This window comes from Phlebotomus papatasi, chromosome 2, assembly GCF_024763615.1.
Source record: "Phlebotomus papatasi isolate M1 chromosome 2, Ppap_2.1, whole genome shotgun sequence".
NCBI classification, from domain to species: Eukaryota; Metazoa; Arthropoda; class Insecta; order Diptera; family Psychodidae; genus Phlebotomus; species Phlebotomus papatasi.
Genome location: NC_077223.1, coordinates 105,957,253 through 105,968,400, shown reverse-complemented (window position 1 = coordinate 105,968,400; position 11,148 = coordinate 105,957,253). Strand labels below are relative to the sequence as shown.

Sequence of the window (11,148 nt, the reverse complement as noted above, 5' to 3'; positions counted from 1 at the left end):
GTTGAATTCTTTTTTTAATGATATTCAATTTCTTTATGCTGTCTGCGGATACCCTTAAAGTAAGATGATTTGCGGGGAAAAGAAATGACATCGTCTAATGATTTATTTCGTAAAAAGAAGTGTTTTGTTTTCTTTTGTTCAGAATTTCACGTACATACACAAAAAATCACACATCAACCGTACAAAAAACTCACAAGAAAATCACATTTTTCAACCATATCTCTTTGTTTCAACGAGGAAATTCAATGAGTTTTTTTTCTCTCTTAAGAAATTTTAGGTATATTATGTAACTAAGGGTAAAACATTTACACTTTTTTATCTTTCTGTGTGCTGTTTTTTTTTTATTGTTTGTGCATATTCTTTCAACATCCTTTTCGAACATCAATTAATACACTTTAGAAATTGAAATATCTGATTTATAGCTTTTGATTTCAATATTACCCTCATTTTAACATCGTTTTTCTCTTATCTCAATATAAACTGTAAGCACAAAGGAGGAGTTACAGTGGGGACAATTCAATTACGGACAGTGTCTCTGAATCTTTGATAATTCACTAAAATCACATTTCTCATAAAGATATTTTTTATCCTTACAGCAACAGGTAAATACACTAACAAAGAATGTTTAAGCTCGGAATATTTTTTCAAAATTTTTATTTTTCATTTATACAAGTAAATTTCTAAACATATTACCATGTTTCACGCCTTTCACGTACAACTTACACTGAGAAAAAAAGAGGGTGCGATTAACTTTTTCCTCGTAACTTTAACACTTTTTAGGTGTAAAAATATATCAACATTTTTTTAATGTTAATTTTACATCTTTTTAAGGGTAAAATTAACATGAAAATGGGTAAGTTCAACCCCTAATAACCTAAAAAGGGTAATATTTACACAGATTTTGGATCAATATTGCAGGATAAAATTATCATTTCCGGAATGTTATTTTAACTTTTTCGGATTTCTCTCAGTGTAAGAAAGAGATAATGGGAACACTGAGGGAAATCCGGAAAAGTTAAAATAACATTCCGGAAATGTTAATTTTACCCTGCAGTATTTATCCAAAATCGGTGTAAATATTACCCTTTTTAGGTGTATTGGGGGTTAAAGTTACCCTTTTTCATCTTAATTTTACCCTTAATGAGGTGTAAAATTAACATTAAAATATGTTGATATATTTTTACACCTAAAAAGTGTTAAATTTCTGATGAAAAAATGTTAATCGCACCCTCTTTTTTTCTCAGTGAATCTTCACTAAAAAATACAGTATTTTAAATAAGAAAACTAAAATTTGAAGGATACTTGGCATTTGATTTTCTTCATTAACGAATTGAAAACGTTTTAAAAACTCGACGAAAATTTTATATTGTATAAAATTCCCATAAAAATCTAAATGTTATTCACTTCTTTTTTCGAAAAAAATCCGGCGTTAAAGCACGAGTTTTACTTTTTTTACTAGTTTTACTAGGCTTTTTGACTTCTGATGAATTTTCTATGAATGGTCTTGTCTAAAGACATTTACACATTCTAAGCAATTTTCGTCAAAAATACACAGAAATATATATTTATATGTTTTCTCTCATTCAACCTGTAAAAATTTTTTTCTATCTTTCCTTTATAGAGTCTGAAGAAGTTTTTAAATAAATCGAAACGCGTCGCTAGCTAAAAGTTTCTATAAAATTTTTTTACTACTTTTCCGATTACCACCCATACTACCATCCACAGTCGTTAAATCTTATCGTTTTGGGATATTATTTTCAGGCTAAAACGCGATTTCTTGTTGAAGAAAAGTTGCTCGAATCCATATGAAAATGAACTTGTACCTTGAGAGAGACTTTTCGGTGTTCGCCAGTGAAAAAAAGGTCACCCTAAGATGAAAACACTTTTTTCGTCTTGCTCAGAGCTTTCGGCCCCGATGTGGACTTTCTTCAGAGGTCGACTAAATCATATTCTCGTTAGGGTGACCTTTTTTTTCACTGGCGAACACCAGAAAATCCTTCTCAAAGTGTCAAATAAGTTAATAAGTGTCAAAACAGGGACACTTTCAAAGGATCCACGGTGATCCTTTCATTTTTATCAATTGGATCAATTTGAGCCTTTTATTTCTACCAGTGGCCAAGAGTTCACACAGAAAAATGGAAAATTCTTAAACAGAAACACCCAGGAATTTAATTTCAAATCCCATCCAATGAATGCCAATGCCATAATTCTAAATTCTCGATTATTTAGGTTTAGTTGCAATTTGCAAATCTGTAGATATTTTTCATTTTCCAGCTAATGCTAAACTTAAGTTCCCGATCTCTTAACTTGAAAGAGCTAGTGATTCTATCCCATTTCTTTCGCTCAGAGTTTCTAAATTTACACGTCTCGGGGATTCACGTCCAATTTAAGTTCCCAGGATCTTATATATTATTAAATTTAGAGTCAAAATTTTTCTGTGTGTTTAATGTTTAGACTTTTTTGATAACTCTTGTTATTTGCGTTCTGAAAACGTTTTTGGAAGCCATCAAGCTTAAGCTGAGCCCCTAACAGAAAAAAGCTTATCTTTCTTCAGGCTTCAGCTTTTTTGAAAATGCGGATTGGTCTGGTCCTCAATTCATCAGTGATAATTTCTAAACGCCAAGAAAAACACATATACATTGAAGGTATAAGGTCATTTGCCTAAAGCGAGACAGTTTGGAAAGTTGGACAAAGCAGTGTGGAATGTGAGACACCTCCTTAAAAACTTGATAATAAATCAATTAAGTATTTCAATTTTCGATAAAAAGATTATTAAACCTAATTTTATGATTATTTCAGAAGTTAAAAATGCAAAAGTCGTTATTAAACAATCAAGGAGTGACCTGCAAGAAGAATTTAAAAAATATATTGCATGCGTGATATCCATAACCTTGATACGGTAGTTGTCATTTTCTCTGTTTCTTATGGAAGTTGCTAGGAAAATATCAAAGTGTTTTGTTTGATTTTTCGTCATATTGTGAAATATTTTTAAGTCCGCAGTGAAAATCAAAGGACATACATCAATTTAAAAGGTGAATAAAAAATATTTGTGAAATATTACCGTTAAAAAGGATAGAAAAGTGATTTAATTTCGCGTTGCTTTCAAAACAAGTTTTATGAAATCTTGGACAAGTTGATTTTGTGAATGAATTTGGTGGTTTTGTGCAGTGAAATCATGCTCACAAGAACGACAAAGATCCTTAAGTACCCGGAGAAATAGTTGCAACAGCAGTTAGCAGCTGATAAGGAGAAAATCTCCTGGAAAAGGCTGGAAAGATTTCCACATTCCGAAGACCACTTTTTCTGACAGAATGGATAGTAAATATCGCAAAAACTCCTGGAGAAAGACAAAGAGGAGCCTCTACAGAACTCCCAAAGGAAGTGGAAAAGGACCTGGGCGGATTGAGTATCCAAATCTGCTAAAAAGTTTCATTTGCTTTAAAGCTGTAACTGCTGGACAGCGCGAGGCGTCTGTGAAATTTACAGAACCTCTTTTTGGTTGAACGTCCAGGAAGTTCTTGTTAATTAGCGTTCCTCAACTGTTACCCGGACATAAAAGATGGATTAGCATAACCATCAAATGTGCAAGTACACAGAGAAAACCCTCAACATTTCGTATATTTCGTATAATATTTTGTCATTAATATCACTATGTCCAACTTTCCAAAAGTTTTTGTCCAACTTTCCAAAATTTTGTCCATCTTTTCAAAATGTGTTATTTTTTAATTTCCGTGAATTTTCCGATTATTCGGTTGCAATATTTAATAACAACTGTTAAGATTCTGTTAAAATATTTATCAAAGAATCCCATGATAGAAGAAAATGGTAAAAAATAATTATTTATTCAGTTTAAAAATGCATTTAATATTGAATTTTTTCTGAAGTGTCTCGCTTTCCATCATTCACCCTACGTACGTTGAAGGTCAAAGTTTTGTAGGAAGTTTTTTGAGCTTAAATCTCTCTAGGTTAGTTTCTCTATCTTTTGTCAAGGGTAAAAATATATCTTTATAGAGAATGTAATTTTCGTCACTTATCAAAGATTTAGAAGAACTGTCCCTAATTGAATTGCTGCCACTGTAGATTGAAGACTGACAATTTGAAAAGAATTCTTGAGAGGGGATTGTATAGCATTAAGCCAGAGTCATCGTTTATGTGATTATGTCCCTTTACTAAAAAAAAACCTTTACTGAGTGATTTTTCTCTCAGGAATTCCTTGTGAATGCTTTTGTTGAGCGAAGGAAATAGAATTTTGGATGACCAAGGAGACCAAGAGTAAAATGATTAAATATTTTTCTTTCGTTTTTAGCAATAATTCGTCACGTAGAGAAGTTTCGCGTTGTTTATTCTTTTTTTTCTTTTTTTCAAAATCTTTGGTGGGAATCTCAATTTTTGTTACATTTTTTTTCTCATTCGTTCTAATCGAATTCTTTTTTTTTAGGAACCTGAAATAAAGTCTTAGAACAAAATGAGGAAACTTAGGGAATTTTTAAGAATGACAATCAAGAGGAAGACATAAGCTATATCTTTTTTTCAATATTTTGAAGGTGAGATAGGACCACGGAGTTCAACACAATGTCTCTCAAATATTTTTTTACATTTAAAGAAATATCTCCTAAAAATATATTATTTCGCAATATATTAAATTTATAAATACATATTAAACTTTATCAGCTCATTTATAATAATATGATTTAAATTGGAAAGGAGGACGTCAGTTTTGTCACAAAAGATCAAAATATGTTCATATCATCTCACTTAGAATTATAAAATTATTCCTAAAAAAACAAATTTTACACGTTCTTCTTAATTACAATCAATTCTTGCGAAGTTCCTCTTGTGAGACACTCCATTCTGTTAAAATGTTTGCTTTCTTTCACTTTTTTTTTAATAATAATTAAGAGTCATATGAGAGATATTTTCTACTTAAGTTTCCTACCAATGTTTTTTATGATAAAATATTTCATTAAAATACTTCAATAGTGCAGTGATAAATAAATGTGATATTACAGATTTTTTTTGAGCCTGACACTCTGTACACATTGAAAAATTATGAAATGTGTTTTATCTTTTTTTTCACTTAAATATTCTCCCCTTTTTTACACAACTTTATTATTTTTTTGTTTTTATTTTCTTTCACAATAAATTACATTTTTTTTCTGAGGTATTTTTCTTACACAGTTAAGAAGTTTTCTGTTTTAAAAGAGAGAAATGAGACAGAAAAAAAATGACGCAGATTTTAATCAATTTTCTTCTTAAAGATTTCTCTGTTCAAGATGATTTTTGGAGGGAACATTTAATTTTACATCCATTTCTCTTATTTTTTTTTCTTCCTATGTTCTTCCTTAAAATGTAAATTGCGCTTTTTGTTTTTTGTTTGAAAATTTTTGGAAAACGTTTTTTGTGTGGAGAGTAATTCTTTTTATCAAGTTCTTGTTATCAACTTTGCTGACAAAGTATCAAACATTTTCTTGGATATATTTTTTTTATCATGTAATTCAATATACAGATACTTTTGCACATTATATATTTACTATATAATGTTTTTTAATTTTACATACCTAAATTTAAGTAAACTATCTGCTTTCAGAGGTTTATTTTTTGAAGAATCTGAGTAAAACATTAGGAAAGTGCATGATTTTTTAAATTTTTTTTCTTCAATTATCTAATTAGAATATAATGTTCATCAATAACGCGTTTTTTTTCCATGAATTAGCAAGAAATATATTATGTAAATATTTTTTTTTAAATGTTTGAATATTTTAAGTTTTGTTGAAAGACAGAGGGAGAGAGGGACAGAGATAAGTTTGAAAGCGTATTAGGTTGAGATTCTTAGCAATCTCACCTATTTTAAAATTCAAGAAGTTGGATAATAAAATTCCTTCTCATCGCTTTTTTTTAGATTAATGCATTCTCTATTAATTCTGGAAGTGAATTCCATTGACTTTGTCTTTATACATCTTCCAGATCTATGGAATTGGACATTGGATATATTGAACATATTTAGTAACATTCCATGAAGCTTTCTAAAGTTCCAATTGTGAACTTCCTGTTCACTGTCAAATAGTTATAACCCTTGTTTCGGCTTTGTACTAAACTACATTTAAATTCTACGAAGAATATTTTGCGAGACTAAAATATTTGCTGAAAGAGGCAACCTTTTAAGTTTCATGCAGCTCGAAAGGCCAATTTTCGGTTCAAGTTTTGTTCCACTTAATACTGATTGAGAAACTAATGTACACTAGTGCAGTATTTGCTCCAACAAATTAAGATTAACTAATTAAAATATTAATGTACGTCTTAATTGTTTTCTGAATCATTTGACAAGCTATTCGAGCAGTTTCCATGAATGCCAACTGTGTTTCTAGCAGTTTTCGAGCTGTTTTCATGACTGCCAACTATTGTCACTCTAGTACTTCAGATTGTTTAAATCAGAGGCGTGCAAGAACCGTTGAAACCGAATAAACGTCAAATGACACATGTACGTCAATGGTCAAAACGCTACTATGACAAACTTATTTTGACGTTAATTCGGTAATAATATTTTTCTTACATGTGACTCCATTGTGATGATTTTTAACTTCAACAAAGCTTTAATTTCCGACAGATATAGCCATTAATAATCAAATACGAAATCTAAAAAACTTCAGGATAATTTTGGAGAAGAACTAAAAGACAAACAGCCTTTCTCAACTTGACAAAACTTGACATTTGATGTGAAGTTAGACGCGAATGGACCTCTTCAACATTGTTCTTTACCGGTTCTTCCGACCAATCTAAGGACTTATCTTTTAGTATTTGTAATTACTCTTGTAAATTAAATTGAATTTACGATTTCATTTACGTTTTACGTTCAACATTCCTTTCTTCAAGTCCATATTAAATAACATTGGACTAAATAGGATTGATTGGCCGGATACAACCTAGTTCCTCTTCTTCGTATGGAACATTTTGTTGGACCAAAAAAGGACTAAAGAATACCAAACTATCAATAAGATGAGGACAGTCCTTTGTCTTAAATGGCCTTACATTCCGGAAGCTCACGTTTAGGTAGATCCAGATTTGTTCATAGTCGGAGGTAAGAACGTAGTCCGTACGAGAGATGGTTACGTCAAAATTTCAAAAAAAAAACACATCAATAAAATTCATTTTTAAATAAAAAGTACAGTGTTTTATGAGGTTGCATTTTAATTGACGCACCCTGTACGTATTTCTCTATTGAAACAGCCCACTCTTGCTCTGAGCGACACAATTGTCGTTAACCCTCTAACGTCCAATTTTTAAATATGCAAGAAAAATGTAGTGTGATATTTTTTTCTAGACTAATTACGATTCAATAAACTCAAAAATACCATCCGTTCTTCATTTTCTCTTTTAGTTTAGACGAAAAATGCAAAAATATAAAAAAAATTTGAAACTTTTTGCTTCTAAAATTCACATTTTTACTTTTTTCAAATGTTTTAAATAAAATACATAAAGTAGAACAATATATCTTTCAATAAAAAATAAATTTGTTTTAGTCAGATTACTTTAAACCGGTATTTTCTTGATTTTGGAAATGAAACTTTTTCCACAAAAAAATTCCTACTTTTTCTCTGACCTGTCACACAAAACTTTGGATAGCAATTAAACGAAGAGTCAAAATGAGTTCAAACATTGAATGGATGTTAGCAAGAGTATTACCGAGGGTACTATAGCAATTCTGAATAAATAAAACCTTTATTGTCGCTGTAAATGCGATTTTTGTAATGCTATCCTGCGGTGACTCTTAACCGTTAGAGGGTTAATATATGTTTACAAATAGGGCTGTTCCGAATCAGTTATTTTTATTCCCTTTATGATGAAATACAAAACTCTCTGATATTCGGCTTTCCTATATTCGGGTGACAACTGTCAAATACACGAGAAAGTCAAAAAATTCCTTGTTTAGGTCCAGATTCCAAATGACAAGGAATTTAAAATGCAGAATTAAGACCAACTTCACATCATTCACTTTTCGCCATTTTGACAACCATCTTGTTCTTTCATTGCTCTTCTGTCAGTCAAGTGAGAAGCCACGTGAATTTTGTTAAAGCTTTTTATGTAATAAATCTTGTGAAATCATCAAAAATTTTTGTTCTTCAATCCCGATAACCATTCTCACCTTCAATAGGTAAATGGGGTAAATGTTACCTAGATTTTGGTCCTTCGCATTGAGGTACCAGCGTTAAGCTGCTTTCTGAGCTCATCAGAATTTTCTGTCCAGCAACAGGTAACCCCGGTTACCTAGAGTCTTATTACCGGAGTCCCAGAAGAGGGAAGTCTAATGTCGCGAGCGACATTTTGTTATTTTTTTCTGACCTGTCACACAAAACTGAAGATTGTAAGCAAACGAAAGGTCAAAATGAGTTCAGCTTCAGAAAATAAGTTAGTAAGACTATAATTGAGGACACTGTAGATATTTCAACTTCAAATGAGTAATATTATCGCAGTAAATGCGATTTATAGAATTACCGCCTAGAGGCGGTTTTACCCGTTAGAGGGATAATAATGGCGCGACTAAGTTATTTTTCCTAACCTTACTTTTTATGAGAAAGTTTGTCCTTTCTTATGTTCTTTAGATCCTTGTCCTTAGCAAATATTAGTCTACTGTCAACTACAAAATATAAAATCTACGAAATATTTTTAAATCAAATTTTACAGAGCAAGATAAAGAGCAAGAGCGTTTTTATAAAGAGACTGTACGTTATTAAGTGAAACTAAAGTTTTGTTAAAAGTACAGTAGACTCTCGCTAATTCGGCTCTTTTAAGATCGGGCTACTTTTTAATTCGGGCAACAGTTACATTTGAAAAAAGCTTGTTGTAATTTTTCAAGTTTAATTGTACAGTAGAGTCTCCTAAATTCGAACGCTCAGGGGGTATTTTTGACATTTCTTACCTCCCAAATTCGAACGATTTTTTCAAAACTAACGAAATCTGTACGAGATTAAATTGTACTTTGAATCAAATTCCCATACTTTTTTGCAAGCCTTAGTGTTAACATACTTCCTTTTCATTTTATACGATCATAATGTAAGTTAACATTCAGGAAGAAGTTCATAAATATGATTTTTATTCATCCAGAACACGATTTTTTTAACATAACCTCACAATTGACATTTTGAGTCCAAACACCGTTCGAATTTGAGAGATTCAGATTTGAGAGACTCTACTGTAATTATCAAATGAATCAAACATTCTCAAATTTGACATGATTTGTCATAGTTTTGATGTAATTTTGTATTATTAAGGGACTTTCATGCAATTTACGATATTATTTCCAAAAGTTTGTCGCCCGAATTTCTCTCTACTTCGGGTAACATTTCGATCCCAAATGCCCGAATTTGAGAGAGTCTACTGTACTTACAAATAGAAGATTCCAGTTTTAACTTTGTCAGTTGGAAACAAGGGTTTCCAATTGCATATATGTAAACTCTTAAACTTAAATTTATTAAGAAAGGAAAAGCCAGACTTGGCTTAATTTTCAGAGTTTACATTACGTCGCTTAGATCAGCAATTGTCGTAATTTCCTTATCACATATGTTTGTATTTCTTGTATAAAGAATTGCTGATCTAGGTAACGAATAAGTTACGATAATTGTTGACATCTAAAACAAGGTAACGTTATCTGTCAATGGACTGAAGTAATTGACCAATCGGTCATTCTCTTGTATTTTTCCCATCAAATTCGGTCATTAGAAATATTCAATAGAGTTTTACTGAATTTTTCAATCTTTCCAATGTCTAATTTTACGTCTGAGAGACATGAATCTCTTATAGTTATTTAGTTTTTTTTTTTGAGTAATCTTGGTATTCGAAAGAGTGAAATGTGTTACAACACTTTGTTAATAATTTTCATTGAAATTCTTTTTAACAATTTTCAATAATTGACTATTTTTTTTTTAATAAATTTTCTTTTGTGATTTTTTAAAAAGAGGACTTGATATAGTTTTTTTTCCTTCTATTAAGAATCATAGTTGTTGAAAAAAAGCCAATATAGAGAGTTTTTCTTTCTTGGAAAATAGTACATTTCGTGTACAATATTGGTGATCTTCGTCTCCTGTTCTATGGCTATCAGTCAAGAGATTGTTGGTCTCTTGAGTGATGGCATTCGCCGTGAGGGGGGTGGGTAGAGGTGTTCTAAAATTTTCAACACGATTCGCGGATGGAGAGAACAATCCAAATAAATTTTCCAAGGAATTTTCTGTGAGATTTTGCCTTGGGATGCGAGATATTTCATCATGAGAATTCAAAGGTGAAATAATGTGTAGAATGTTACAATGTTTTGTGTCCTAGTTGAACTCTTATGATGAAATATCCCATGCATGGTGGTTTTCTCAAGCATTTATTTGATACAAAATGCGAAAATTATCGTGAAGAGAAGAAGCATTTAGGCATGGAAATCACCTACCCAGTATAAGTACAAAGGCGCAATTGAAGAAAAGGCAAAAACAAAAATCAACAAATAATCAAGAGCAATAAAAATCACTCAGCTTTTCTTTTTGATTCTAATCAAAAAGGGGAGTAAATATCCTATGTTCTTCAAGCAAATTCTTAACAGAATAAATTATCAAATTAGTTTCTAAATCAAAATAATTAAAATATTAGAGATGTGATGGAAATCGTGAAAATAAAAACAAGTCAGAATCTTTTAAAATGGAAGAGAGACAGACTGAAATGCACAAGAAGCAAGAAAAAAATCATAAAGTAATCAAATGGCAACATAAAAATCTCATTGGCGAATTACTCTGTGGATGTCTGGAGAGGTGGATTGGTACATGGAGAGGAAGTTAGAGCGGTGAATTTTTTTTTTTCAAGACATGAAAAGATGGAAGGAAATGTATAAATATCAGGGTAAATGTTTGGCGACGGATTGTTCACTGCGCCTGCGGATCGCATTGAAGTAATCGGACAATTGATGGATCACTCTTGGCGCCCTCGATGAACTCCTCGAGACTGAGTTTGCCATCCTTATTGCGGTCCATCTGTCTGAAAATTTTATCTGTTCGCTTTTCCGGTGTACTCTCATCCTCTGGCATCTTCATAACACTCCCCACCATCTTGTAGATTGCCTTTAAAAGTACAGAAGAAATTTCTTCATAATCCCACAAAAATTCTCCCTCCTTAGTACAT

At 31.4% G+C, this 11,148-nt stretch overlaps 1 protein-coding gene across 2 annotated transcripts in view; it reads right to left on the bottom strand.

Moving 5' to 3' along the window:
- Positions 1-4,288: 4,288 nt before the first annotated feature.
- The window catches only part of LOC129800643 (neurocalcin homolog), a 120,206-nt gene continuing 113,346 nt past the window's right edge, over positions 4,289-11,148 (bottom strand). For both annotated transcript variants that reach the window (XM_055845176.1, XM_055845175.1), the window contains exon 5: positions 4,289-11,087. In XM_055845176.1, coding sequence (XP_055701151.1) covers positions 10,893-11,087 — 195 coding nt within the window. In that variant the 3' untranslated portion in view covers positions 4,289-10,892. The remainder of the gene's footprint in view (positions 11,088-11,148) is intronic.